The following is a 27,318-nucleotide window of genomic DNA, read 5'->3' on the forward strand; positions in this document are numbered from 1 at the left end:
TCTGAACTTTTCTGAAAGAAAGTTGTTCAAACTTCCCATGTATATATTCAGTATATATTCCCCATAACAATCATATCTCACTATAATTCTTCCTGCTTAGCCTAATATTTTTTCTTACTGGCTTATAGGATTTACACTAATAACACCACCTCTGTCATAGTAATTTAAATGCTTATCTTGTGTCTTTATTGAGTTTTATAGTCTGAAATATTCTGCAATATAACAAGATAAAATAGGTGTAGATTTAAGCAAATTTGATTTACACTAAAAATGTGTCTTAAGTAATAGGTGATAAAACAAAAGGAACATGTATCTACCATCATGTTCAGTATGTGAGGAGGAAAATTAGCCAAGGGCAAATATAAAATGTATACTTTTAGCAAGAGTATTTCTAATACGTTTGTGTCAACTTTGCAATATGTCTGTAAGCATTCCCAGTTTTAAATGTTAATTATAAATGTCTTTCCCAAGAAGGGGAATTAAAAAAATACCACTGAAGGTAGCTCTGAGCTTGACCCTCTCAGCTGCTTATGTAATTTCTAAAGTTTTCTATTAAATTATTAAGACATTGTTACATCAGAGGCAGTAGTTCCATCAGAATTAGACCAGTGAATTAGGTTCTGGATGAGAATTCCGTCACTGCTGGCAGGGATGGCTTCAGGAAAAGACACTGATCCAACCTTACCTAAACTAGCCGATGTCTGCTCTGATGAGAATTCATATGATCCTGCTAATAAGTGAGGACTTAAGGGGCCCGGGTGGGGGTGCCAGTTTGACTACCGATTTGTTCTACAGTGTGGGAGCTATATAAATGACAATAATTTTGTTTCTTCTTCACATTTATACAGATAGCTTTATGTTCCAGAGGGAAACATCATATATGGCAGTGAAAGTCTGATCTGAGTGTAAAGCACATATAAATTTAGAAGCCAAGTTAGTTTCCGTTTTGTTTGTTTGTTTGTTTGTTTTTTGGTGGGAGGGGGTTGTTTTTGTCACTGGCCAAAGATTTTCTTTAGACAATGAGTAAGCCTGAGGCAAATCATGGTATACTGCCTGCTCCCTTAAAATCAGGTTATGTGGGGGCTGGGGATGTAGCTTAGTGATAGAGCATTTACTTAGCATGTGCAAAGTCCTGGGTTCCAGCCCCAGCATTGCACCAAAAGAAAAAAGGGGAAAAAAACAAACAAACAAACAAAAAACTACCCAGTTACATGGACATTGTGGGCAGACTATAAAGGACTGCATTCAGTTGGAGGTACAAATACCCAACCTTAACTTATCTTGGTGATAACGGGGATTTAAAGAATGGCCTATTAGGTAAGCCTGAAGAGCTGAGCTCTCTGTCTTGCAGCTTCAGGGGTCCAAACTTCATGGACACACAATTACCTCAATTTCTTAGAATAATGCTGAAACAACAGTCACAAAATACACCTTTTTCTACCTTTTTCTTGCTTTCCTAATCTTCAGGTATGATACTCATTTGCCACGGTTTTCATTAAAGCAAGGGATGATCCCAGCACGTTATGTCATGCCTTGGAAAGAAAATATGGAATTCAGAAAAGTGAATCTGAAGGTATTTTCTCACAAGTATTCATAATTTACAAGCCGGTAACCGTTGAATATAATCTTTAAGACATACGTGACTATACAAAAATGATTTTGAAACAAATCATACCGCATTTGTTTACAATGAATCAAATTATTTTTAAAAATGATTTCGATGTACTTTTGCATAAACTTGAAAGTAAAAGTTTATGCAATACAATCATACAAATACAAACAAATTAGATCTACCAAGGAATCTCAGAACCTCCACATGATACTAACTGGCAGTGTTAAGCCCATCAGAAGCAGGTGCCATTAGTATTAAAACTACATCATACATGTATATAGCACATATATTTTAAGTTGTGCTGAATGTTCAAGTTGAGAGTAATGGGAAGAGCTGGGCTAGACTTACATATTGCCCACTCAGTGTTCCTAATCAGTACTTCTAAAACCTTTTCTAAATTTGGATTGAGCATATTTACTTATGAAATTGTAAGGTTTTCTTTTTTTTAAGGAGAATGGAATATAATAATCAGACTGAGAGGAAATTTCAAATAAGAATGCAAAGAAGAAAATATATACATAATTTACAAATTCTCCTTGGCTAAATGGTTAATGTTGAGTAAGAATACATTTGCCAAGACAGAGATTTTATAAGCTAAAAATATTGATGTTAAATATAAGATATGGTTCAATTGTTTTCTTATAAAATGCACATGACCAATTTTATAAATGGGGCTGCATTTGCCCTGGGGTGATGATTTTATATGTATTTCTATCTGATAGTTTAAAAACAAAACCTGAGGAAACCAAGACTCAAGTATTAGACTAACAGACCAAATTTATATATGTTTATAATTAAGACTTGCTACAGTCTTAATATTTGGCTATATTTAATGTGATTAGTGACTTGTTAAGTAATTTTCAATGTCCTATATAACTTTAGCCTGGTGACAGTATGATCTTTTCATTTAACAGAACTACAAGGTGTAAACTTTATGTAATGAAATCATTAAGAAAAACTTTGTTTTGATGCATCAAAAGCATTTTTCCCTTGTTTTGTTCTTTGGTGCTAGGAATTAAACCCAGGGCCTTGTGTCTGCTAAGGATGTGACATGCTCTATCACTGAGCTATACCCCTAGTTTGATCTTAGTCTTTAGAGCTATAGTTCCATTAATTTTTCAGAACTATTTTACTTTTGCAATTTAAAGTACTCCCAACAATTTTTAAAATATTATTAGCGACTGGGGACTGGTACATTATACCTTATAGAATTACCATGAAATTTAAATAAAGAATTAAATGAAGTGAATTCGTTCACACTGAGTAAATTCTAATACATTCTAGTTTATTGTTTTCTTTTTCTATTTACCCTCACCATTTTTCCTTAGAGGATAACACACATATAGACTCACAAACACACACACACCTAACAACATAGAAGTGATAACACAGTGTACCAGAAAGAGGGCTGCACCCCAAAGCCAGGCCAGAATGCTATTCTGCAATATTGAGGCATCAAAAGTCGATATATACTTCAGCAACAGTTATAACTACAGCATCAAACTTTGTCAGTTTAATACCTTGCAACGAACAAAAAGCATTTTCATTCACATAAGTTGTTTTAATTTTTCCTTTTTTTTTTTTTTTTTTTTTTTTTTTTTTCTTTTTTCTTGTTTTCTTGCTGGGGGTTGAACCTAGGGTTTCAAGCAGATGAGGCAATTGCTCTACTGCTGAGCTGCTCAGCCCTCATTCATATGTGTTTTGTTCAGTGCTCAAAGAATCCTTTGATATTTCCTTATTATACTTGAGAAAACGAAGTCTAGGGCAAGTGGCAAGTGACTTGTACAAGGTCACATAAGTGGTGAATCTGAAGCTCGATGATCTGACTCCAGGTTTACCTATCACTTTTATAATCTTCAGTCCTGCTGGCTTTTCCTGGTAGTGAGGTAATACCAAGTCACAGAGCTCTGCTTTTAGTGAAGATATTCCTCTGTCCATCAGATAGTTAGAAAAACTATCAGGAAACTTCCATCTTAACATAACAAGAAAATGATGTTTGATGTGATATTAAGCAGAGGTTTGTTTTGTTTTGTTTTGTTTTGTTTTCCCCCTTAGCAAGCAGAAGCATGTGGGATCTATACAGGACCACTAGAAGACTCTCTCTTTTTGGATCACAGTGAAAGGCTTTGCCATGGGGAAGATCGCAAAGTTGTCTTGAAGAAAGGCCCACCAGAAGTAAAAATTGCAGACATGCCTTTGCATTCGCCCCTCTCCAAATACCAAAGCACTGTGATCTCCCATGGCTTCAGGAGGCGACTAGTCTGATCAGAGGAATTAGGTGATAAAACTGACTGGGATTGCAGCTGTTTTAGAGCGCATGCCTTGATTGAACGAAGCTCTGGGTTAGATCCCCAGCACCACCAAAAAATAAAAATAAAGTGATAAAGTGTTTCAATCCCTTATTCCCCACCCTCTTCTGATAAGCGTTTAAGGCCATTGTACATTTGTATTTCATCTACAAGTTCAATTTTTTTTAAAGATCATAAATCAATATGTGATTTATAAATTACAGTGGGATAGGAAGGAGAACTGCATACTAGTTTAATATGAAGCAGATAAAGAACAGCAGACTGGTCTAGTACTGCTGTCTGACCTCATCATGTTCCTCTACCTTTATCTTCTCCTCTATTATTCATCCCCTCTAATCTAATATGTAGTGTCAGATGAGCTGAGCTGAAATAGAGTTGCAGGATGTGGAATTACTTTTGCTACTCTGCTGACTGCCCCCACCACCCTTCTTCACAACCCACCCCCCTCCAATACACACTCCTAAGGCTCTGGACCATGATAATTAATCACCATGATAATTAGAAGTGTTTGGCAGATAACTCTATTATACATCATATAATCTTAGCTGGGAGAGATTATTTTCAGCCAGAAAGGGTGGTGTATACCTATGATTCCAGGTATGTGGGCTGAGGCAGGAAGATTGCAAGTTGAAGGCCAGCCTAGGCAACATAGATCCTATCTCAAATCAAATAAGGACAGGAAAACAAAGAGAGGTACTTTCTGTATTGGTTCAGTGTACAGAAGTGTCAATTTCCTACAGTAAAGAATTGATTCACATAATTTAACATAAAAGTAAACCCATAGCAGACATGGTGGTACCAACTACTTGAGAGGCTATGCAAGAAGATCACAAGTTCAAGGACAGCCTGAACAACTTAGACCCTGTCTCAAAATAAAAAGGACTGGAAATGTAGCTCAGAAGTAGAACAACCCAGGGTTCAATCCCCAGTACCATAAAAATAAATAAAAATTAAATAACTAAAGCAATCATATATAAAATGGTGCAGTCATTTTACCTATACAGAGAAGTTCATATAGTGGTTTCTCAAAAAAATGAAACAAAATTACCACATGACTCAGCAATTTCACTCTTGGGTATATCCTCAAAAAAATTGAAAGCAGGGACACAAACAGATATTTGTATAATGATGCTCTTAGCATTATTCACAATAGTAAAAAGGTAGAATGGTCCAAATGTCATCAACATAAAAATTGGTGTATACATCTGATGGAATATTATTCAACCATAAAAAGAATACGCTTCTGATACATGCTACTGCATGGAGGAACCTGAAAAATATCACACTAAATAAAATAATCCTCACATCCACTTCTGTCTGTGTCACTGAGGTAGAAAAGGCTAGGCAGTGGAGAGAAGGGAAGGGACAATAAAGGCCAACAAGAGGCCAAGCACAAGGACAGCCATTTTACCATGCCCCAACATGTTATAAGATAGTTCCTGTTGCTCAGAAAGGGCCTAAGTCTCCATATTGCTAAAAGCAACTGCATAATCCACAATCTGGCCCACGCCAGATGCAGGACAATTGAAATATTGAAAGCCAATCAAGAGGAGCCTATTAACTTCTGCCTTTAAAAGAGGAGTGCTGCAAGACCTCCCAGGTGCACTGGGCCAGGAGTTCTGAATGTTTCTCTCACTTTCCTTTTTTTTTTTTTTTTTTTTTGCGGTGCTGGGGATGCTGGGGATTGAACGCAGGGCCTTGTGCTTGTGAAGCAGGCACTCTACCAACTGAGCTGTATCCCCAACCTTCACTTTCCTTTTTAATAAAATTCCTGCTGGCTTGCTTACCTAAGTGGTGTTCATGGTGTTCATTCATCTACTCCATGGTACATGAACCTCATCCCAATTCCACCGATAATATCACCATGTCAAAGACACAGCAGTGGTTGCAAGCCAGAAAGAGGAACTTCACCAGGAATATACTGCTGGCACCTCTGCTTGGGCTTCTCACCCCCGTCCCCAAACTATGAAAAGGGAATGTTTGAGCCACTTGTATGATATTTTGTTATAGCAGCTCGAACTGGCTAAGACACCAGTGCTTCTTGTGTGGATTCAGATAACCTTTTGGAGTCAATTTCTTTCAGCATGAAGAACTGCCTTACTGTTTTTTAGGGCATGACTGCTAGCCACAAATTCAGTCTTTGCTTATCTAGAAAATCTTTATTTCACCATTATTTTTGAAAGAAGCTCTAGTAGATGTAGAATTTCTTTTTTTTGTTTGTTTGTTGTTGAACACTTTGGATCTGTTATCTCACTATCTTCTGGCTGCCATTTTTCTGCCTAGTCAGCTGTTAATACTAACTGGTGTTCCCTTGTAACATATCGTTTTCTCAGCGCTCTTTGTTTCTGACTTCACCCAGTTTTATTATGAAACTGTTTGTGTGTTGTGTTCATCCTATTTGTAGTTCATTGTGCCTCCTGTTTTTTCAATAAATCTGGCAAGGTTTCAACCATGATGTGATCAACTTTTTCTTCTCCTTTCTCTCTCTCCTGTCTTTTTGGTACTCTCCTCACATGTATGTTGATGAACTTAGATTGTTCCACATTTCTCTGAAGCTCTGTTCATTTTTCTTTTTTCTTTCTGTTCTTCATATTGCATACATAATATAAATTTATCTTCAAATTCACTGCTTTTTCCTTCTGCTGGCTTAAATACACTGTTGAAACCCCCTAGTGAATTTTTCAATTATTGTATTTTTTTCAATTCCAGAATTTTCATTTTTTAGAATTTCTATCTCTCTATCCATATTCTCTATTTGATGCAACATTGTCATCATACATTACCTTTTTTTCACCTACTATATTACCAGTTTATTATTAAAAGAATCTATCACTCAGGAGCAGCCGAATGGAAGATGTGCAGGGGAGGTATGGAAAAAGGGACATGAACTTCCGTGCCTTCTCCAGGTAGGTCACCTGCTCAGCACTTCCTTTTGCTCTGCAACCTGGAGCTTCTTTCTTCCTCTCCCTCCTGCACTGTGGATTGAACCCAGTCACACACTGAGCTATATCCCAACTCCTTTTTATTTTATTTTCAAACAAGAAAGGTCTAAATTGCCTCGGCTCTCTCAGTCTCCTGAGTAGCTAGAATTACAGGCATGTGCCACCACACCTAGCTGGAACTACTTCTCTAATGATATTTTTCTTTCGTTTTTAAACATATTTGTAAGTGCTCCTTTGAAGGCTTTGTCCGTTAAAACTGACATCTGGCAGATTGTGTTGCTTTCTTGTTTTGTTTTTTTCTTCGATGTAGAAATTTTACTTTCTTATTCTTTGCATATCTCATAATTTTTTGTTGGCAACTGGATATTTTAGAAAATATATTGTAGCAACTCTAGCTACTGGTTCCTTCTACTTCTACCCTACTCTTGGGTATTTTATTGTTATTTGCTTGTTGATTTATTTAGTGACAGACTGGATTGTTTTAGTTAAACCTAATCTGTCTGCGCCCCATTCCCATCCCCACTCCCACACCCAGTGTGCAGCCTCCCAGGCTGATCCTCAGGGCCTCAGCCTTGGGTATGCCCACATTCACTCCCTGAGGTATGCTTTGGCAGGATTCTCTTTGCTGTCTTGTTCCCTGACCACACCCAGCTATTAGACTCTACTAATTGCAGGCTGACTGCTCTATTGTTTTCAACTTTGCTCTAGGAAATAAAATTGCTCCAGAAACCACTGGCATCAGAACTGAATTCTTGAAAAGACAGTTCCCAAAGTCAGTGAGGTCTTTTCTGACCTCTGGAGGGCTCCTTCTAGCTGCCTCTTTCCCTGGTTCTTTCAGGTAAACTAGACAGCTTATGGTTTAGCTTATATCTCTGATGATTCTACCAGTCTCCCAATTGTCTTCCACCACAACCTCCCTTACTAGTCTTTGCTTTTGTTGGTTTTGTTTTTTTGAGAGATGGGTATCTCACTGTGTTGCCCAGGGTGATCTCCAACTCATGAGGTCAAATCATCCTCCCACCTCGGCCTCTAAATAGTCCCTTGTTTTTTGTTTGTTTGTTTGGGGTACTGGGAAGTGAACCCAGGGACTTGTTCATGCTAGCCAAGTGCTGTACCTCCCCAGTCCTTAGTTCCTTGTTTTTTGAGAGTATCCTCAAGCTTAGATTTCCCCTCAAACACCATTGCAGAAGAGTTAGTTCTTATGGGAAAAAACTAGGAAGTATCTGTTTTATGACCTACTTCTCTCAGAAAAAATCTTTAAGCCCTAGGTTTGAAGCTTGGAGTGAGCACAATGGCACACTTCTTTCCAAGAGACATCCCCCACTTGGAACTGAGCACTCAGTGGATGTGAGGATAATATTCTGACCTCAGTGTACCTCTCCCAGCATGGAGCCACCACCCTTGGCAAGGGAAGTCGGGGTCACAGTACCTTCAGTGGCACTATGCCCAAGGTAGAGCGTCCATTCCATGGGTTGGATGTGAGTAAAAGAAGGGAGCCTCCATTTATCCACAGTTGGTTGGAATTTAGAATTAAGGACTGGGGAAGAGGGTACCCTATATTCTTGGCCACATGCATTTGAAATGAAACTCCATCTCAAGCTGGGAGGAAAGAAGAAAAGAGTGTATCCTGATTCACACATTTCAGGTTCTTCTGAACTTTTGTAAATATTAAAAAAAAAAAAAAAAAAAAAAAAAACATGTTTCCCCCAAGACTGTTCATAGAGATTTTACATAGTTTCCCTTTTAAATTGTCACTAGTTGTGCTGGGGAGTAGTTTCACATTATCATGCTGTGTTTTAGTCAACTTTGTGTTGCTGTACCAAAAAAGCTTGACAGGAACGACTTAGAGTCAGGCACAGTGGCACACGCCTGTAATCCTAGCAGCTCAGGAGACTGAGGCAGGAGGTATTGCAAGTTCAAAGCCAGCCTCAGCAACTTAGCAAGGCTTTGTCTCTAAATAAGTAAATTTTTTAAAAAGGGTGGGACATGGCTCAGTGATTAAGTGCCCCTGGGTTCAATCCCCAGTGTAAGCTCATGGCCCACAAATGACGGAGACAGGAGACGGGAAGCAAACCTCAGATCGGCAAGCTTTCCTTTATTCTGCAGCGAGATCCGTTAATCAGGCCCATTTTCTGGGTATGGAGATGGCCCCTGAGTTACAGAAGGAGTCTGGGTTTTATAGTCTCAGTGGAGACTGTGGAGGTGCAGTTTGGACAGTCAGGGGTTAGTTGTACAGGTTACAACTTTAACTTAGGGAAGGTAGTTATAAAAAGGTTGAAACCCATTGTTATCTGGGGAAAGAGGAGTCTAGATCCCGAGGGATGAATACTCAAATTCTACTGTGCCTCCATATAGGACTAATTTGCCATGGGGGAAGGTCAAAGTTTAGGGCCCAGCATTTAGTTTTTGCCCCTTTCCTTTAGGGCCCATTGTTATTAGGAAAGGGTGCACTGGAAGAGGTTTAATGTTTGGCCAATTTCCTCTCCCTCCTCCAGAGCCACACTGTTCCTCTGTTTTTCTTGGGGAGCTGTCTGTAGGAATATTATTTTCCATAACCCTTCACCCAGTACCAAAAAAAAAAAAAAAAAAAAAAAAAAAAAAAAAAAAAAAGACAGCTTAGAGGAGGAAAAGTATATTTTGACTCATGGTTTCAGGGATCAGTCCATGGTCAAACAACTCCATGGCTCTGGGCCCAAGATGAGGCAGAACACCACGGCAGAAGGGTGTGGTAGAGGAAAGCTGCCAGGAGAGAGAGATTGGGGAGGGGAGGACACTCATGAGAGGAGCCAGGGACCAGATATAGTACCCAAATGCATCTTCCCCAACCCCGCCCGAGTGGCCTACTTCCATCAGCCAAACCCCACCGGCCTACAGTCACCATCTAGTAACCCATTCGAATTATTAATCCATCAAATGGATTAATCAAATGGATTCATCCACTGATGAGATTCAAGTTGTTATGATTTAGATAGTAGGTATTAAAAGTTTCTGTGTTAATGTAGGAATGTTCAAAGGTTAAATGATTGGATTATGAGAACTACAACCTAAGCAGTTAATCTTTGTTTGAAAGGACTAACTGGGTGGCAACTGTAGGCAGGTGCGTGCGGCTGCAGGAGATGGGTCACTGGGGGCATGCCCTGGAAGGGTGCGTCTTCCCTGATGAACTCCTTTCCCTTTCTCTTACTGCTTCCTGGCTGCCCTGAGATGAGCAGCCCTCCTCCACATCTTGGGCCCAGAGCAATGGTTTCAGCTGACCATGGACCAAAACTCCGAAACCATGAGTCAAAATAAACTTTTCCTACTCTAAGCTATTCTTGTCAGGTGTTTTGAAGACAGTGATGAAAAACTAGCACAAGCTGTCAAAACCCAGTCGATTTACCTCTGAACATTGCTGCATTGCCTGACACATGAGCTCTTTGGGGGCCATTTTAAAATCCAAACCATAATACCCAGCACCTGAAGTTCCAGGCTTATGCTTTTAAAAGCAGTTCTAAAGAATCTTATTGTCCTTTAGAGTCAGCCTCTCTAGAGAACACAAAGCTCAGTCAGAAGAATTAGGAAAAACACCATAAAAATTTTGTCTCCTCCTCTGACATGTACTAGAACCTGAATAAGGGTACATGAGAAAGAAAAACAGTGAAATATGATTTACATAATTATGTAACTCTATCCACTGATTCAGTCCAAGGATTGAGAAATAACTGGAGTTCCCAATAGAATAGTTATTTTACACATCTAATTTAAGAAATGAAAAGCTGGTCATCCTGAGTTCCTAAAAGCTATTTAGGATAAGTAGAAGATTTTTACTTCTTATAATCTCTTAATACTACCTTCCCTCTAAAATAGACCTGAGCCAATTAACCCATTTTTTCTGAGAGTAAACATTCCCAGGACTCTGCTCCTGCTAAGAATCGCTCCACTATTTTATCTTCCTTTGAAAACAAGCAAATTTGACTGGTAATGAGATAATTTCTAGCAAGACCTTCAACTTAAATTTTGAGATAGTTTTTACGTGTATACCATTCAACTAGAGTTTAAAATCCAACATGACGATTGAGGTCCAACTTCTCAGGAATAAGGAATGGGAATGTTATACGACATCTTAAAAAAGAGCCTAAGCTTTATGCTGGGAAATGAAATTAACCAAATTATGCTGTTTATATTGTGATCATGTATAAAAATATAACAATGATTTCCAATATTATATAATTATAATGCAGCAATTACCAAAAAAAAAAAAAAAAAAGCCCAAGACTTCTAAAAAGGTATAACTTGAGCTCCAAGAGCTGATCTGATTTGAATCTTTGTTCATTTCTGGAAATAAATGAGAAATGAGTACTGAAGAGTTGCATTAGACATTGTATGGTGCTTGGTTCCCGCCACATGAGAACCTTCTATGGTTCAGATACAATTGTCCCTCAAGGGTTCATGTGATAGGCAATGGTCCCCAATTTGGCAATGTTAAGCTCTGGAGCCTAATGAAAAGTCTTTAGATCATTGGGGACATGCCCTCAGAAGACATTAAGGTAGTTCTCATTTGACCCAGAGATCAACTTTTAAGAGCAACTTATTATAAAGTCTGAGTCTGACCCCTGAGATGCTCTTTAGTTTCTCATCATTTGATGTGATCTCAACCCCACACATGCTCCTACCATGATGCCATTTGCCGTTAGACCCTTGCCAGAGGCTGAATCAATGGGGTTGCCTGATCTTGGACTTTCAGCCTTCAAACCTCTGAATTAAATAAACTTGCTTCACATATGTTAGGCAAGTGTTCTATCACTGAGCCACCTCCCCCATCCAAATTCTTTTCTTTATAGAGCCACCTAGCTTCAGGTATATTGTTATAACAACAAAAAACAGACAACCCATTCACCTTTCTGTAAGGTCCTCTCAGAGGCAGCTTTATTATCCTATAATATCAATATTTCATTCTCAATTTTCCCACTTTCTATGATGCTCAAGTTATTTCCTAGTGAGTGATTCTCTTTCGGATTGCTCTTTGCTTAATTTCACTCTCCTGAATATAAGCACTAATGAATTTGTACCATTGGTCTACTCCCTTCAGGGTTCCCCTTCTTCATCATCAGTTAGTTTTGTTTGTTTGAAACAGGGCATCTCTAAATGGCCAAGTTTGGCCTTGAACTTACAATCATCCTGACTTAGCTCCTAAGTTACTAAGATTACAGGCAGATGCCACTGTACCCAGTCTGTGAGCTAGGTTGAGGTTTTAAATCCTCCCAAGAGAACGGAATAGTATCCTACATTTTAGGCTAAATGGGTTGGTCTCAGTGATTGTGAGTTCTCAGGATTCCCAAAGTAAAAAATGCTGATGGATATAGTTTTCATATACTGGGAATATTGGTAAATACTGGAAATTTGCTTCCAGGCAGGCTGAGGGGTCACCTGGAGCAGCTGCACAGGTAGTTTCACTTGGGGCAACTAGTAGAGAAGGTGAGCAGAGGCTGGAATCTAAATGGCACTATGTGCATGGGGCCCTGGCAAACTGGGATTAGTATAATGCAGTGACCTAGTGTCGTGGTGCACACCTATAATCCCAGCTACTCAGGAGGCTGAGTCAAGAGGATTGCAAGTTCCAGGATGGCCTCAGCAACTTACTGAGGGCCTAAGCAACTTAGTGAGACCCTGTCTCAAAATGAAAAATAAAAAAGGGTTGGGAATGTGACTCAGGGGTAAAGTATACCTGGGTTCAACTCCCAATACCAAAAAAAAAGACATTGGTTAGAACACAGTTTTGTGCATAACAATAATGGATACAACCAGAAGACAATGCTGAAAGTCAGCACACCAAGATGTTTCTAGCATTATTTCTGGGTGGTGGAATTATGGATGATTCATATTTACATCCCTGTACCTGTATAAATCACCTACAACAAACAGGCATTTTATCAAAGGAAAGAAGGGATGCCTGTCCCTCCCACAGAAGCTGCTCCTCATGTATGAAGCACGCTCCTCCCTCTATCCTTCTCTCTCAATTCCAAATCCAACAGAAAGGCCAACTCCAGTGAGACCTGTTCCACTCTCTTAACTTTTCCAAGTTCGTTACTTGCCTAATAATTTCTCTTCTTGACCAGAAGAGGTCTCTGTTGCATTGCTTAAGATTTTTTTCTTTTTTTAAATAAATGTGGTTTTTTTGGGCTCTTTTTAATAAGAGAAATCTGTTTCTTTGGAGATATTATAATATTATACAAGTTAGAGATAAAAATTCATCAGTGCCTCTGTAACTAACAAGTTTTCAGGTCGAGTATTTCATCAATAAATGGGAACTTACATCCTTTGGACTGCTCTCCTTAGTACATAGCTCTATGTTGAGTAAGAGGAATTTTAACCAATATGTAAAAGATTGAAGGTAGAAAAAGAGAAAAGACGGGAGAATAAATTTAGACAGGAAAACATAATTTATCCAAGAACAAATTAAGAACCACCAGTACAGTACTTCAACTTCACAAAAACATGGACTTCAGAGTTAAACTGACCTAGGTTTGAATTTTGACTCTGTTACATACTGTGCAACCTCAAGCAAGCTCCAAACATCACATGCCTCTCTCTCAATTTCTCATCTGGAAAATGGAGGTAAAAAAAAAATGATAATTCCTAGGGTTGTGGTAAATAGTATGTAGATTACAGATATAAAGTACTTAGCATGATATATGGCAGTATTAAACCAGTGTACTTACTCTCGTTATTAGGCCTGTGGACAGGCATATGGATTGAGTTCCTAATTTAATTAAAAAGTAACTTTTTCCATAAGGAAGAATATAGTGAATGCAAGAAATAGAAATTTGGCCAATAGCGATATTGGTCAAATTATATTGTTACATTGTGTGCACGTATGAATATGTAAGAACAAATCCCAACATTATATCTATAATGCACCAATAAAAACGTGGAAAAAATAGAAAGTGCCAAAAGATAGGAAAAGGGAATGTCTGTAATCTACAATGGTGCTTTCAAATGCCACCTCTAAAAGAAAACCACAAACTTACAGGTCTGATCTCTTTTTCAATCTGGGCTGGAATTTCTGACTATAAATCGCTTGTCTGACATAACTGTCTCCCCAGAGCCTCCAGTTCATCAGATGCACCTCATCTTCCCACTCTTCTTTTCACACTTCCTCTTCTCTCTAGACTTGTATTTCTGAAAGTTCTTTAGTATTGATAATCGCCATCAACTCATGATATCCTCATGTTCTCAGTTTTCTGGGTCTTAGAAATAGCTCTGGATTCCATATTCCCTCCACCCCACTCAAAGCCACTTAGTGGCCTCTGGTCCTTGTAGGTGGATGGTGGAGCTTTCTATAGCTACCTGCTCTCCCCATCCCTACTCTCCTCCTTGCATCACATTTCTTAGGATAACCTCCTGCTTTGTTCCCTGTCTTCTTTCTCTTTTCCCTTAAGTAATGTGTCAGCTCAGTCCTTCAGTTCCGCAACCTGTTACTAAAGAGATCTTAATAAAGTTCATTGTAGCCCTTCATCCTTCTGCTCAAAACCATTCATGGAGCCAGGTGAGGTGGTGTAAACCTGTTATCCCAGTGGCTCAGGAGGCTGAGACAGGAGGCTTGAGAATTCAAAGTCAGCCTCAGCAACTTATTGAGGCCCTAAAGCAACTCAGTGAGACCCTGTCTCAAAATAAAATATTAAAAGGACTGGAGATGTGGCTCAGTGGTTAAACACCCCTGGCTTCAATCCCCAGTACCAATAAAATAAAATAAAATAAAATAAAATAAAATAAAATAAAATAAAATAAAACAAAACATAATAAATAAATAAAACCACTCATGTAGAGTTAAAGTGAATGCATAAAGATGGTTGTATAGTAATGTGGATGGTATACTTAATGACACTGACTATATGCCTAAAAATGGTTAAAAAGATAAATACTATGTTTAATATATGTATCTTTTTTTTTTTTTTCTTTTTTTGCCTTGCTGGGGAATCAAACCCAGGGCCTTGTGCTTACAAGGCAAGCGCTCTACCGACTGAGCTACCTCCCCAGCCCTATTTATGTATCTTAGTACAAAAAAATAATAGTTCAAATACTCACCGCAAAATGTTCTATTAGGACCATCAACATCTAACCCTGACCCTAACCAATCTTCATTTGTATAGTGTTTGACCGATGGATAAGAAAGGATGTGCAAATGGTAGTCTTTTTCCACAGGGCCCTCATATGTCTCCTCCCCACCCCACACAAGCACACAAGGAGCATGAACTCCTTTCCTTGCAAACACTTTCCTTTCGACCTTCTCATTTTCCCATCCTGCCTCATATTTTGGCCTTCTAGTCATTCAAAGCCAGTTCAACTGTATTTTGTCCACTAAGCCATCCCTCTGTATCTCTTGTGAAACAATCCCCGCTTTCTTTTTTTCTTTAGTTGTAGATGGACACAGTGCCTTTATTTTGTTTATTACATGGTGCTGAGGATCGATCCCAGTGCCTCATTCACGCTAGGCAAGTGCTCTACCACTGGGCCACAATCCCTTCCCGACAATCCCCGCTTTCTCAGGGCTCCGATGGCACTTTACTCACTACTCTGCCCATACTGCTCTTCCTGAGGCCATCCCCTAATCCTCCTGGTATTTCCCCTTGCTTTCACCACAGTGCTTTGCACAGAACAATTCTACAGCAGATGTTCACGGAGTGACTGAAGTGAAAAACAAAAGAGGAGCCCAGGAGCTTAAGCCTGGAGCCCATGGAGCTTTGCACCACACCTGAATCTGAATATCCAGCCTCATACTGCCCATCCTGCCCATGCAGCTGTATAATGGGCTTTATGTGACCTGTTATAACATTTTATTTTGCTGGGGCTTGGAAATGTTAGCTTTCCTATTTTCTTCATTTCATTAGCCACTAAATTCCAAATTGTGAACTTTTATGTTAATTGTACTACTGATATATAATAGATTTGCAGCTAATTTCCCTTAGAGTCCTATAACAACCTATAGAAAAGGAATATCCTGTGTCTTTTTTTTTTCTTTTTTTTTTTTATTGTAAACAAATGGGATACATGTTGTTTCTCTGTTTGTACAAGGCGTAAAGGCATACCATTTGTGTAATCATAAATTTACATACAGTAATGTTGTTTGATTCATTCTGTTATTTTTTCCCTTCCCCCCACCCCTCCCACCCCTCTTTACCCTCTATACAGTACTTCCTTCCTCCATACTTGCCCCCCTCCCTAACCCTAACTCTAACCCTAACACTAACCCTTCCCTCCCCCCCATTATGTGTCATCCTCCACTTATTAGCGATATCATTCGTCCTTTGGCCTTTTGAGATTGGCTTATCTCACTTAGCATGATATTCTCCAATTTCATCCATTTGCCTGCAAATGCCATAATTATATCATTCGTTATGGCTGAGTAATATTCCATTGTATATATATACCACAGTTTCTTTATCCATTCATCAATTGAAGGGCATCTAGGTTGGTTCCACAGTCTGGCTATTGTGAATTGAGCAGCTATGAACATTGATGTGGCTGTATCTCTGTAGTATGCTGATTTTAAGTCCTTTGGGTATAGGCCAAGGAGTGGGATAGCTGGGTCAAATGGCGGGTCCATTCCAAGTTTTCTAAGGAATCTCCACACTGCTTTCCAGAGTGGCTGCACTAATTTGCAGCCCCACCAGCAATGTATGAGTGTACCTTTCTCCCACATCCTCGCCAACACCTGTTGTTGCTCGTATTCTTGATAATCGCCATTCTAATTGGGGTGAGATGGAATCTTAGGGTGGTTTTGATTTGCATTTCTCTTATTACTAGAGATGTTGAACATTTTTCCATATGTTTGTTGATTGCTTGTAGATCTTCTTCTGTGAAGTGTCTATTCATTTCCTTAGCCCATTTGTCGACTGGATTATTTGAATTCTTGGAGTAGAGTTTTTTGAGTTCTTTATAGATTCTGGAGATTAGTGCTCTATCTGAAGTATGATTGGCAAAGATATTCTCCCATTCTGTAGGCGCTTTCTTCGCATTGCTGATAGTTTCCTTTGCTGAGAGAAAGCTTTTTAGTTTGAATCTATCCCAGTGGTTGATTCTAGCTTTTATTTCTTGTGCTATGGGAGTCCTGTTAAGGAAGTCTGGTCCTAGACCAACAAGGTGAAGATTTGGACCTACTTTTTCTTCTATAATCTGCAGGGTCTCTGGTCTGATTCCGAGGTCCTTAATCCATTTTCAGTTTAGTTTCGTGCAATGTGAGAGATATGGGTTTAGTTTCATTCTGTTGCATATGGATTTCCAATTCTCCCAGCACCATTTGTTGAAGAGGCTATCTTTTCTCCATTGCATATTTTTGGCACCTTTGTCTAGTATGAGAAAATTGTATTTATTTGGGTTTGTGTCCGTGTCCTCTATTCTATACCATTGATCTACCTTTCTATTTTGGTACCAATACCATGCCGTTTTTGTTACTATTGCTTTGTAGTAGAGTTGAAGATCTGGTATTGCAATATCCCCTGTTTCACTCTTCCTGCTAAGGATTGCTTTAGCTATTCTGGGTTTCTTATTCTTCCAGATGAATTTCATAATTGCTTGCTCTATTTCTGTAAGGTGCATCATTGGGATTTTAATTGGAATTGCATTGAATTTGTATAGCACTTTAGGTAGTATGGCCATTTTGACAATATTAATTCTTCCTATCCAAGAACATGGAAGATCTTTCCATCTTCTAAGGTATTCTTTAATTTCTTTCTTTAGTGTTGTATAGTTCTCATTGTAGAGGTCTTTCACCTCTTTTGTGAGATTGATTCCCAAGTATTTTATTTTTTTCGAAGCTATTGTGAATGGGGTAGTTTTCCTAATTTCTCTTTCTGAAGATTCATCACTTATGTATAAAAATGCGTTGGATTTATGGGCATTGATCTTGTAACCTGCTACTTTACTGAATTCACTTATGAGTTCTAAGAGTTTTCTGGTGGAATTTCCAGGTTCCTCTAAATATATAATCATGTCATCAGCGAACAGGGATAGTTTGAGTTCTTCTTTCCCAATTCGTATCCCTTTAATCTCTTTGGTTTGTCTAATTGCTCTGGCCAGAGTCTCAAGAACGATGTTGAATAGAAGTGGTGAAAGAGGGCATCCCTGCCTTGTTCCAGTTTTTAGGGGGAATGCTTTCAGTTTTTTCACCATTTAGAATGATATTAGCCATGGGCTTAGCATAAATGGCCTTTACAATGTTAAGGAATGTTCCCACTATCCCTATTTTTTCTAGTGTTTTGAGCATGAAGGGGTGCTGTATTTTATCAAATGCTTTTTCTGCATCTATTGAAATAATCATGTGATTCTTGACTTTAAGTCTATTGATATGGTGAATTACATTTATGATTTCCTGATGTTGAACCAACCTTGCATCCCTGGGATGAAACCAACTTGATCATGGTGCACTATCTTTTTAATATGTTTTTGTATGCGATTTGCTAAAATTTTGTTGAGAATTTTTGCATCGATGTTCATTAAGGATATTGGTCTGAAATTTTCTTTCCTTGATGAGTCTCTGTCTGGTTTAGGTATCAGGGTGATATTGGCTTCATAGAATGAGTTTGGGAGGGTTCCCTCCTCTTCTATTTTATGGAATACTTTGAGAAGTATTGGAATGAGCTCTTCTTTAAAGGTTTTGTAGAACTCGGCTGAGAACCCATCTGGTCCCGGAGTTTTCTTTGTTGGTAGGCTTTTGATGACTTCTTCTATTTCAGTACTTGAAATTGGTCTATTTAAATTGTTTATGTCCTCCTCGTTCAGTTTAGGCAATTCATATGTCTCTAGAAACCTGTGTGATGCCTTCAAAATTTTCTATTTTGTTGGAGTATAGATTTTCAAAATAGCTTCTAATTATGTTTTGTATTTCATCCTGTCTGTTGTGATATTTCCTTGTTCATTCTGAATTTTAGTGATTTGGGTTTTCTCTCGTCTTCTCTTTGTTAGTGTGGCTAAAGGTTTATCAATTTTGTTTATTTTTTCGAAGAACCAACTATTTATTTGTCAATTTTTTGTATTGTTTCTTTTGTTTCAATTTCATTGATTTCAGCTCTGAGTTTAACTATTTCCTGTCTTCTACTACTTTTGGTGCTGTTCTGTTCTTCTTTTTCTAGGGCTTTGAGCTGTAGTGTTAGGTCGTTTATTTGTTGAGTTTTACTTCTTTTATTAAATGCGCTCCAGGAAATAAATTTCCCTCTAAGTACTGCTTTCATAGTGTCCCAGAGATTTTGATATGATGTTTCTTTGTTCTCATTTACCTCTAAGAATTTTTTAATTTCCTTCCTAATATCTTCTGTTATCCATTCATCATATAATAGCATATTGTTTAATCTCCAGATGTTGGAATAGTTTCTGTGTTTTACTCTTTCATTTATTTCTAACTTCAATCCATTATGATCTGATAGAATACATGCTAGTGTCTCTATCTTCTTGTATTTGCTAACATTAGCTTTGTGGCATAATATATGGTCTATTTTAGAGAAGGATCCATGTGCTGCTGAGAAGAAAGTGTATTCGCTCTTGGTTGGATGGTATATTCTATAAATGTCCGTTAAGTCTAAATTATTGATTGTGTTATTGAGATCTATGGTTTCTTTGTTCAATTTTTGTCTGGAAGATCTGTCCAGTGGTGAGAGAGGCGTGTTAAAATCACCTAGTATTACTGTGTTATGGTCTATTTGGTTTCTGAAATTGAGAAGAATTTGTTTGACATACATGGATGAGCCACTGTTTGGGGCATAGATGTTTATGATTGTTATATCTTGCTGATTTATGCTTCCCTTAAGCAGTATGAAATGACCTTCTTTATCCCTTCTGACTAACTTGGCTTGAAGTCCACATTATCGGAAATGAGGATGGATACTCCAGCTTTTTTTGCTGAGTCCATGTGCATGGTATGTTTTTCCCCATCCTTTCACCTTTAGTCTATGGGTATCTTTTTCTATGAGGTGAGGTCTCTTGCAGGCACATATTGTTGGATCTTTCTTTTTAATCCAATCTGCCAGTCTATGTCTTTTGATTGATGAATTCAGGCCATTAACATTCAGGGTTATTATAGAGATATGATTTGGTTTCCCGGTCGTTTGGTTCATTTTAAAATTTTATTTATTTATTTGTTTGACACAACTTGGTTCCTCCTTTATTTGACAATTCCTTAGGATAATTCCTCCCTTTGCTGATTTGCTTCTTTGTTTTTCATCTCTTCCTCATAGAATATTTTGCTGAGAATGTTCTGTAATGCTGGCTTTCTTTTTGTAAATTCTTTTAGCTTTTGTTTATCATGGAAGGATTTTATTTCATCGTCAAATTTGAAGGTAAGTTTTGCTGGGTTTAAGATTCTTGGTTGGCATCCATTTTCTTTCAGGGCTTGAAAAATGTTGTTCCAGGCCCTTCTAGCTTTTACAGTCTGGATTGAAAAATCTGCTGATATCCGTATTGGTTTCCCCCTGAATGTAATTTGGTTCTTTTCTCTCACAGCCTTTAAAATTCTGTCTTTATTTTGTATGTTCGGTATTTTCATTATAATGTGCCTTGGGTGGGTCTGTTGTAATTTTGTGTATTTGGAGTCCTATAAGCCTCTTGAACTTGATTTTCCATTTCATTCTTCAGATTGGGAAATTTTCTGATATTATTTCATTGAATAGATTGTTCATTCCTTTGGTTTGTTTCTCTAGGCCTTCCTCAATCCCAATAATTCTTAAATTTGGCCTTTTCATGATATCCCATAGTTCTTGTAGATTCTGTTCATGATTTCTTACCATCTTCTCTGTTTGTTCAACTTCGTTTTCAAGGTTAAATATTTTGTCTTCAATGTCTGAGGTTCTGTCTTCCAGGTGTTCTATCCTATTGGATATGCTTTCTATGGAGTTCTTAATTTGGTTTATTGTTTCCTTCATGTCAAGGATTTCTGTTTGGTTTTTTTTCAATATCTCTAACTCTTTATTGAAATGATCGTTTGCTTCCTGTATTTGCTCTTTTAACTGTCGATTGGTGCGATCAATCAATGCTTGCATTTGCTCTTTCATCTCATCATTCAGTGCGTGCATTTGCTCTTTCATCTCATCGTTTGCTTCTCTGATCATTTTAATTATGTACATTCTGAACTCCTTTTCTGTCATTTCTTCTGCCATGCTGTCACTGGGTTTTATTGATTGTAACATCTAGATTTGTTTGCAGCATTTTCTTTCCTTGTTTTCTCATATTGTTCAGGTATCAGAGGACCGCTGAGATATTGCAGATTTCCTCTATTGACTTACAATGTCCCTGAAGATTTCTATATATATCCTCCCTTAGCCTTCAGTAGGCTGAAGTCTTGGAGGAAGTTGATTATGCGGTGCTCCACAAGGAAGCTGCCTCTCTAGGAGTGGTGGCCTTCAGGTGGGGTATAATCCCTGCTAGTGGGCAGAGGTGCTTCCACTTGTTGACCAATGGTCATCCAAATGGGACCTAGGCTGTGGGCTGAGGCAAGGCCTGTTTGGGCCTGAGTCTCTGGTTTTACAGTCCTTGTGGGGAAACCTCACCCAGCAGGGAAGACTCACCCGGTGGGGAGGTCTCGCTGGTCAGTTCCCTCCTAGAGGTTCCCCTCAATTTACAGCTACCGCCTGGGCTGGGCTGCCTTCCTCTGCAAAGTTCCCAGGGGCCCGGCCGTACCTCCTGGGCCTGGGAGCCTCACCCTTTGCAGATGACTCTCCTTAGGCTGCCCTTCCTCAGAGAATCTGCCCGCAGGCCTGGAACCTTCGCTCTGCCTTAAGCCTGTCTCTGTGCGACTCTTCCACCAAGAAGCCTCCTATATCCTGGGACCCTGCTCTGCACCTAATCGCCTGGCTATGCGGCCCCTCCTCTGAGCAGCCACCTGGGGCCCTGTACAATCGCTCTGAATCCCAGAGACCCGCCACACGCCTCTTCCTCCAGACAGCCGCCCAGTATTCCGGTGGGGTCACTAGGAGTCCAAGAAACTCACTGCGTGCCTCCACCTCCACCAACCACCCGTAGCCCTGGGCAATCAATCACTCTGAGTCGAAGTGACCCTCCCCGTTCCTCCTCCTTCTCCAGATAACCCCCGGGGTGTTCAGGAGCGGTCGCTCTGGGTGGCTCTGAGTCCACGTGACCCGCAGCACGGGTCCTCTGGGCAACCGCCCGGAGCTCTGGTGCGGCCACTCAAGACCAAGCGTCCCACCACGCTTCTCCTCCAGGCAGCCCCCCTGTGTTCAGGAGCTGTCACTTTAAGTCCAAACAACTCACCACTCGCCTTCTCCTCTGAGCAGCCGCCTGGAGCGCTAATGCAGTCACTGCGAGTCCAAAGGACCCGCCGCGCTCCTCCTCCTCCTCCTCCTACTCCTCCGGGCAGGCCCCGGGGTTCAGAAGTGGTCTGAGTCCAAACAGCTCGCCACGCAGCCCCTTCTCTGGCAACCGCCTGTAGCTCTGGTGTAGTCACCCCGAATCCAAGCGGCCGCGCTCCTCTTCCTCCTCCTCGTCCTCAGGGCAGGCCCCGGTGTTCAGAAGCGTCCTTCTGAGTCCAAACAGCTCGCCGCACGGCTTCTCCTCTGGCAACTGCCTGTAGCTCTGGTGCAGTCACTCCAAATCCAAGTGGCCACGTTCCTCCTCCTCCTCCTCAGGGCAGGCCCCGGTGTCCTGAGTCCACACAGCTCTCCTCACCACTCTTCCCCTGGGCAGCCGCTGGAGCCCCAGTGGTTGCTCCGAGTCCCAGCACTGTGCCGAGCGGCCTCCTTTACGGCGCTCCCAGCTGTCCGAGTTCACTGCTCCAGCGGGGGGGAGGGGCGTCTCACCGGCAGTTCTACTTCACAAAGTTTCCTACGTTCCGGGACCACCGTCCCATCCGGGATGCCTCCCCAGGGGGTGAGAGTCACCCGGCTGCTTTGAGTTGGTCCCAAGCGTCTCAATATCTCCTCTTTTGAATCCTGAGTCCTGGAGCAACATGAAATGCAGCCACCCTCTAGGCCGCCATCTTGAAAAAATCCTGTGTCTTTTAATTCTACTTATTTTGGGGGTGCACCAGCAGCATTGGATGCTGTTAGATGGTCTAAGGACATAATTTCAAAAAATTATTAGAAAAGTGTACAAGTTTATGTTTTATTTTTTTCCCTAGTGCTGGGCATCAAACCCAAGACCTTATGCAAGCTAGGTAAGCACTCTACCACTGAGCCACACCCCCAGTGCTCTATTACCTTATGAATGAACTCTCCTTGAGCAATATTTCACCTTGCAAGAAATTACATAATCCCAGAAGAATGCGTGGTTGTCCATGATATAACTTTGCCTCCAGTATTGCAAAAAGTTAACAGATCAGTGTTGCCATTATAAAAACAAGAAGAAGAAAAAAAAAGTGAATCTTCACCATAAATTATTTTCCTGAGCTAAAAATGGATTCCAACTTCTCAGCCAGAGGGGAAAGGAAGCCATTTTTATATTAGAGAAAAAGTTTGACTCTTAAATAACAAGAAAATGAAACTACAAAACAAAGAATTTGAACACTCCTAAGGACTGGGTCTATGGTAAATATAAAGAAAATAATAGATTGGGGATGTAACTCAGACTAGAGCCCTTGCCTAGCAAGCACAAGTCCTAGGATTGATGCACTGCACTGCAAATGGAAAGAAGGAGGGAGGGAAGGAGGGAGGGAAGGAAGGAAGGAAGGATAGAAGGAAGGAAGGAAGGAAGGAAGGATAGAAGGAAGGAAGGAAGGAAGGAAGAGTTCTCACAAAGACCTTGAAATATACCAACCAATCATCATATTTCCTTTAATCCTGTGTCTTTTTTTTTTTTTAATGGATCAAATACAAGTAAACTTTTTTTTTCCCCCATAGGCCTACCTTAAAGTGGTTTTTTGTTGTTGCTGTTTTTGTTTTGTTTTATTTTGTTTTCTTTTTGGTACTAGGGATTGAACTCAGGGACTTTTTACTACTGAGCTATATCCCCAGCCCTTTTGATTTTTTAATTTTGAGACAGGGTCTTGTTAGTTGTTGAGGGTCTCTCTAAGTTGCTGCCTCTGACTTCGAATTTACGATCCTGCTGCCTCAGCCTCCTGAGTTGCTGGGATTATAGGCATGCACTGTGCGTGGCTAATTTTAAATGACTGGAAGATATGCGGCATGTGTTGGCAACTGAATACATATGAACAGCAGTAAGACTAAGTGTAGTTCGTGGTTTTAATCATTGTTTCCACATTCATTCATGCAATCAAATTCTTGTTCATCAAACATTTACTGAGCATGTGTTAGGTGTCAGGTGCTTAATTTGGGGACAAATCTTAAGTTTTCTGTTTATTTTGGTAGATATTTTGTTCTGCAGAGGTTCTCATAATTTAGTGTACATAAAAATCACCAGGAAAAAATATTAAAACACAGCTTTACGGACCTCAACTCCAGAGATTCTGATTCAGTCAGTGTAGGATGGGACCAAATAATTCACATTTTTAGCCAACTTCCAGTGAGGATCCTTGAATGCAAGCAGTGCTGCTGTACAAGAAGCCTCCTACATCAAGTATTTCCACAAAGATCATGTTCATCCGAAGGTAACCAAAGCCACAATCCACACTGCTGACAGATTTAGAGAAAGTGGATCACAGGTAAACTGTCTTCATTCCCTGTCAGCAGGGTTGGTGATGTTGCCATTTTGCTAGCACAGGCTGAGAGCAAGCAGCACCCATTCTGATGAATGGAAACTAGCACTAGACAGAACACCAATTATTTTGATTATCCCCGCTTCCTAAGAGCTTCATACCTGTAGCTCAGTGATAGAGTGCTTGCCTAGCACCTCTTAGGCACTGGATTCCATCCTCAGCACCACATAAAAATAAATAAATAAAATAAAGGTATTGTGTCCATCTACAACTGAAAAATGTTTTTTAAAATTTTTTTAAAAAGCTTCATACTTCTTGTGCTATGGGAGTCCTGTTAAGGAAGTCTGGTCCTAAGCCGACATGTTGAAGATCTGGACCTACTTTTTCTTCTATAATCTGCAGGGTCTCTGGTCTGATTCCGAGGTCCTTAATCCATTTTGAGTTTAGTTTCGTGCATAGTGAGAAATATGGGTTTGGTTTCATTCTGTTGCATATGGATTTCCAGTTTTCCCAGCACCATTTGTTGAAGAGGCTATCTTTTCTCCATTGCATATTTTTGACACCTTTGTCTAGTATGAGAAAATTGTATTTATTTGGGTTTGTGTCCGTGTCCTCTATTCTGTACCATTGATCTACCTTTCTATTTTTGGTACCAATACCATGCCGTTTTTGTTACTATTGCTTTGTAGTAGAGTTGAAGATCTGGTATTGCATTACCCCCTGTTTCACTCTTCCTGCTAAGGATTGCTTTAGCTATTTTGGGTTTCTTATTCTTCCAGATGAATTTCATGATTCTTGCCTATTTCTGTAAGGTACATCATTGGGATTTTAATTGGAATTGCATTGAATCAGTATAGCACTTTTGGTAGTATGGCCATTTTGACAATATTAGTTCTGCCTATTCAAGAACATGGGAGATCTTTCCATCTTCTAAGGTTTTCTTAATTTCTTTCTTTAGAGTTCTGTAGTTCTCATTGTAGAGGTCTTTCACCTCTTTTGTGAGATTGATTCCCAAGTATTTTATTTTATTTTTTTTGAGGCTATTGTGAATGGGGTAGTTTTTCTAACTTCTTTTTCTGAAGATTCATCACTTATGCATAAAAATGCATTGGATTTATGGGCATTGATCTTGTAACCTGCTACTTTACTGAATTCATGTATGAGTTCTAAAAGTTTTCTGGTAGAATTTTCTGGTTCCTCTAAATATATAATCATGTCATCAGCAAATAGGGATAGTTTGAGTTCTTCTTTTCCAATTCGTATCCCTTTAATTTCTTTGGTTTGTCTAATTGCTCTGGCTAGAGTCTCAACAATGATGTTAAATAGAAGTGGTGAAAGAGGGCATCCCTGCCTTGTTCCAGTTTTTAGGGGGAATGCTTTCAGTTTCACCATTACGACTGATATTAGCCATGGGCTTAGCATAAATGGCCTTCACGATGTTAAGGAATGTTCCCACTATCCCTATTTTTTCTAGTGTTTTGAGCATGAAGGGGTGCTGTATTTTATCAAATGCTTTTTCTGCATCTATTGAAATAATCATGTGATTCTTGACTTTAAGTCTATTGATATGGTGAATTACATTTATTGATTTCCTGATGTTGAACCAACCTTGCATCCCTGGGATGAAACCCACTTGATCATGGTGCACTATCTTTTTAATATGTTTTTGTATGCGATTTGCTAAAATTTTGTTGAGAATTTTTGCGTCGATGTTCATTAAGGATATTGGTCTGAAATTTTCTTTCCGTCACGTGTCTCTGTCTGGTTTAGGTATCAGTGTGATATTGGCTTCATAGAATGAGTTTGGAAGGGTTCCCTCCTCTTCTATTTTATGGAATACTTTGAGAAGTATTGGAATGAGCTCTTCTTTAAAGGTTTTGTACAAGAAATAAAAGCTAGAATCAACCACTGGGATAGATTCAAACTAAAAAGCTTTCTCTCAGCAAAGGAAACTATCAGCAATGCGAAGAAAGAACCTACAGAGTGGGAGAATATCTTTGCCAATCATACTTCAGATAGAGCACTAATCTCCAGAATCTATAAAGAACTCTAAAAACTCTACTCCAAGAATTCAAATAATCCAGTTGACAAATGGGCTAAGGAAATGAATAGACACTTCACAGAAGAAGATCTACAAGCAATCAACAAACATATGGAAAAATGTTCAACATCTCTGGTAATAAGAGAAATGCAAATCAAAACCACCCTAAGATTCCATCTCACCCCAATTAGAATGGCGATTATCAAGAATACGAGCAACAACAGGTGTTGGCGAGGATGTGGGGAGAAAGGTACACTCATACATTGCTGGTGGGGCTGCAAATTAGTGCAGCCACTCTGGAAAGCAGTGTGGAGATTCCTTAGAAAATTTGGAATGGACCCTCCATTTGACCCAGCTATCCCACTCCTTGGCCTATACACAAAGGACTTAAAATCAGCATACTACAGAGATACAGCCACATCAATGTTCATAGCTGCTCAATTCACAATAGCCAGACTGTGGAACCAACCTAGATGCCCTTCAATTGATGAATGGATAAAGAAACTGATATATACAATGGAATATTACTCAGCCATAAAGAATGATAAAATTATGGCATTTGCAGGCAAATGGATGAAATTGAAGAATATCATGCTAAGTGAGATAAGCCAATCTCAAAAAGCCAAAGGAAGAATGATATCGCTAATAAGTGGAGGATGACACATAATGGGGGGAGGGAAGGGTTAGTGTTAGGGTTAGAGTTAGGGTTATGGAGGGGCGCAAGTATGGAGGAAGGAAGTACTGTATAGAGGGTAAAGAGGGGTGGGAGGGGTAGGGGGAAGGGAAAAAATAACAGAATGAATCAAACAACATTACTCTATGTAAATTTATGATTACACAAA

General features: G+C 39.5%; 1 protein-coding gene across 1 annotated transcript; it reads left to right on the forward strand.

Annotated features, from left to right (window-relative positions):
* Nucleotides 1-651: 651 nt before the first annotated feature.
* On the forward strand, nucleotides 652-3,877 carry SPMIP10 (sperm microtubule inner protein 10; the record flags this gene model as incomplete). The annotated part of the gene is made up of 3 exons (XM_079144708.1): nucleotides 652-737; nucleotides 1,468-1,573; nucleotides 3,668-3,877. 3 exons carry the CDS (start codon nucleotides 652-654, stop codon nucleotides 3,875-3,877), a joined length of 402 nt encoding a protein of 133 aa, XP_079000834.1.
* Nucleotides 3,878-27,318: the final 23,441 nt, after the last annotated feature.

This window comes from Sciurus vulgaris, assembly GCF_902686455.1.
Source record: "Sciurus vulgaris genome assembly, chromosome: 6".
Lineage (NCBI taxonomy): Eukaryota > Metazoa > Chordata > Mammalia > Rodentia > Sciuridae > Sciurus > Sciurus vulgaris.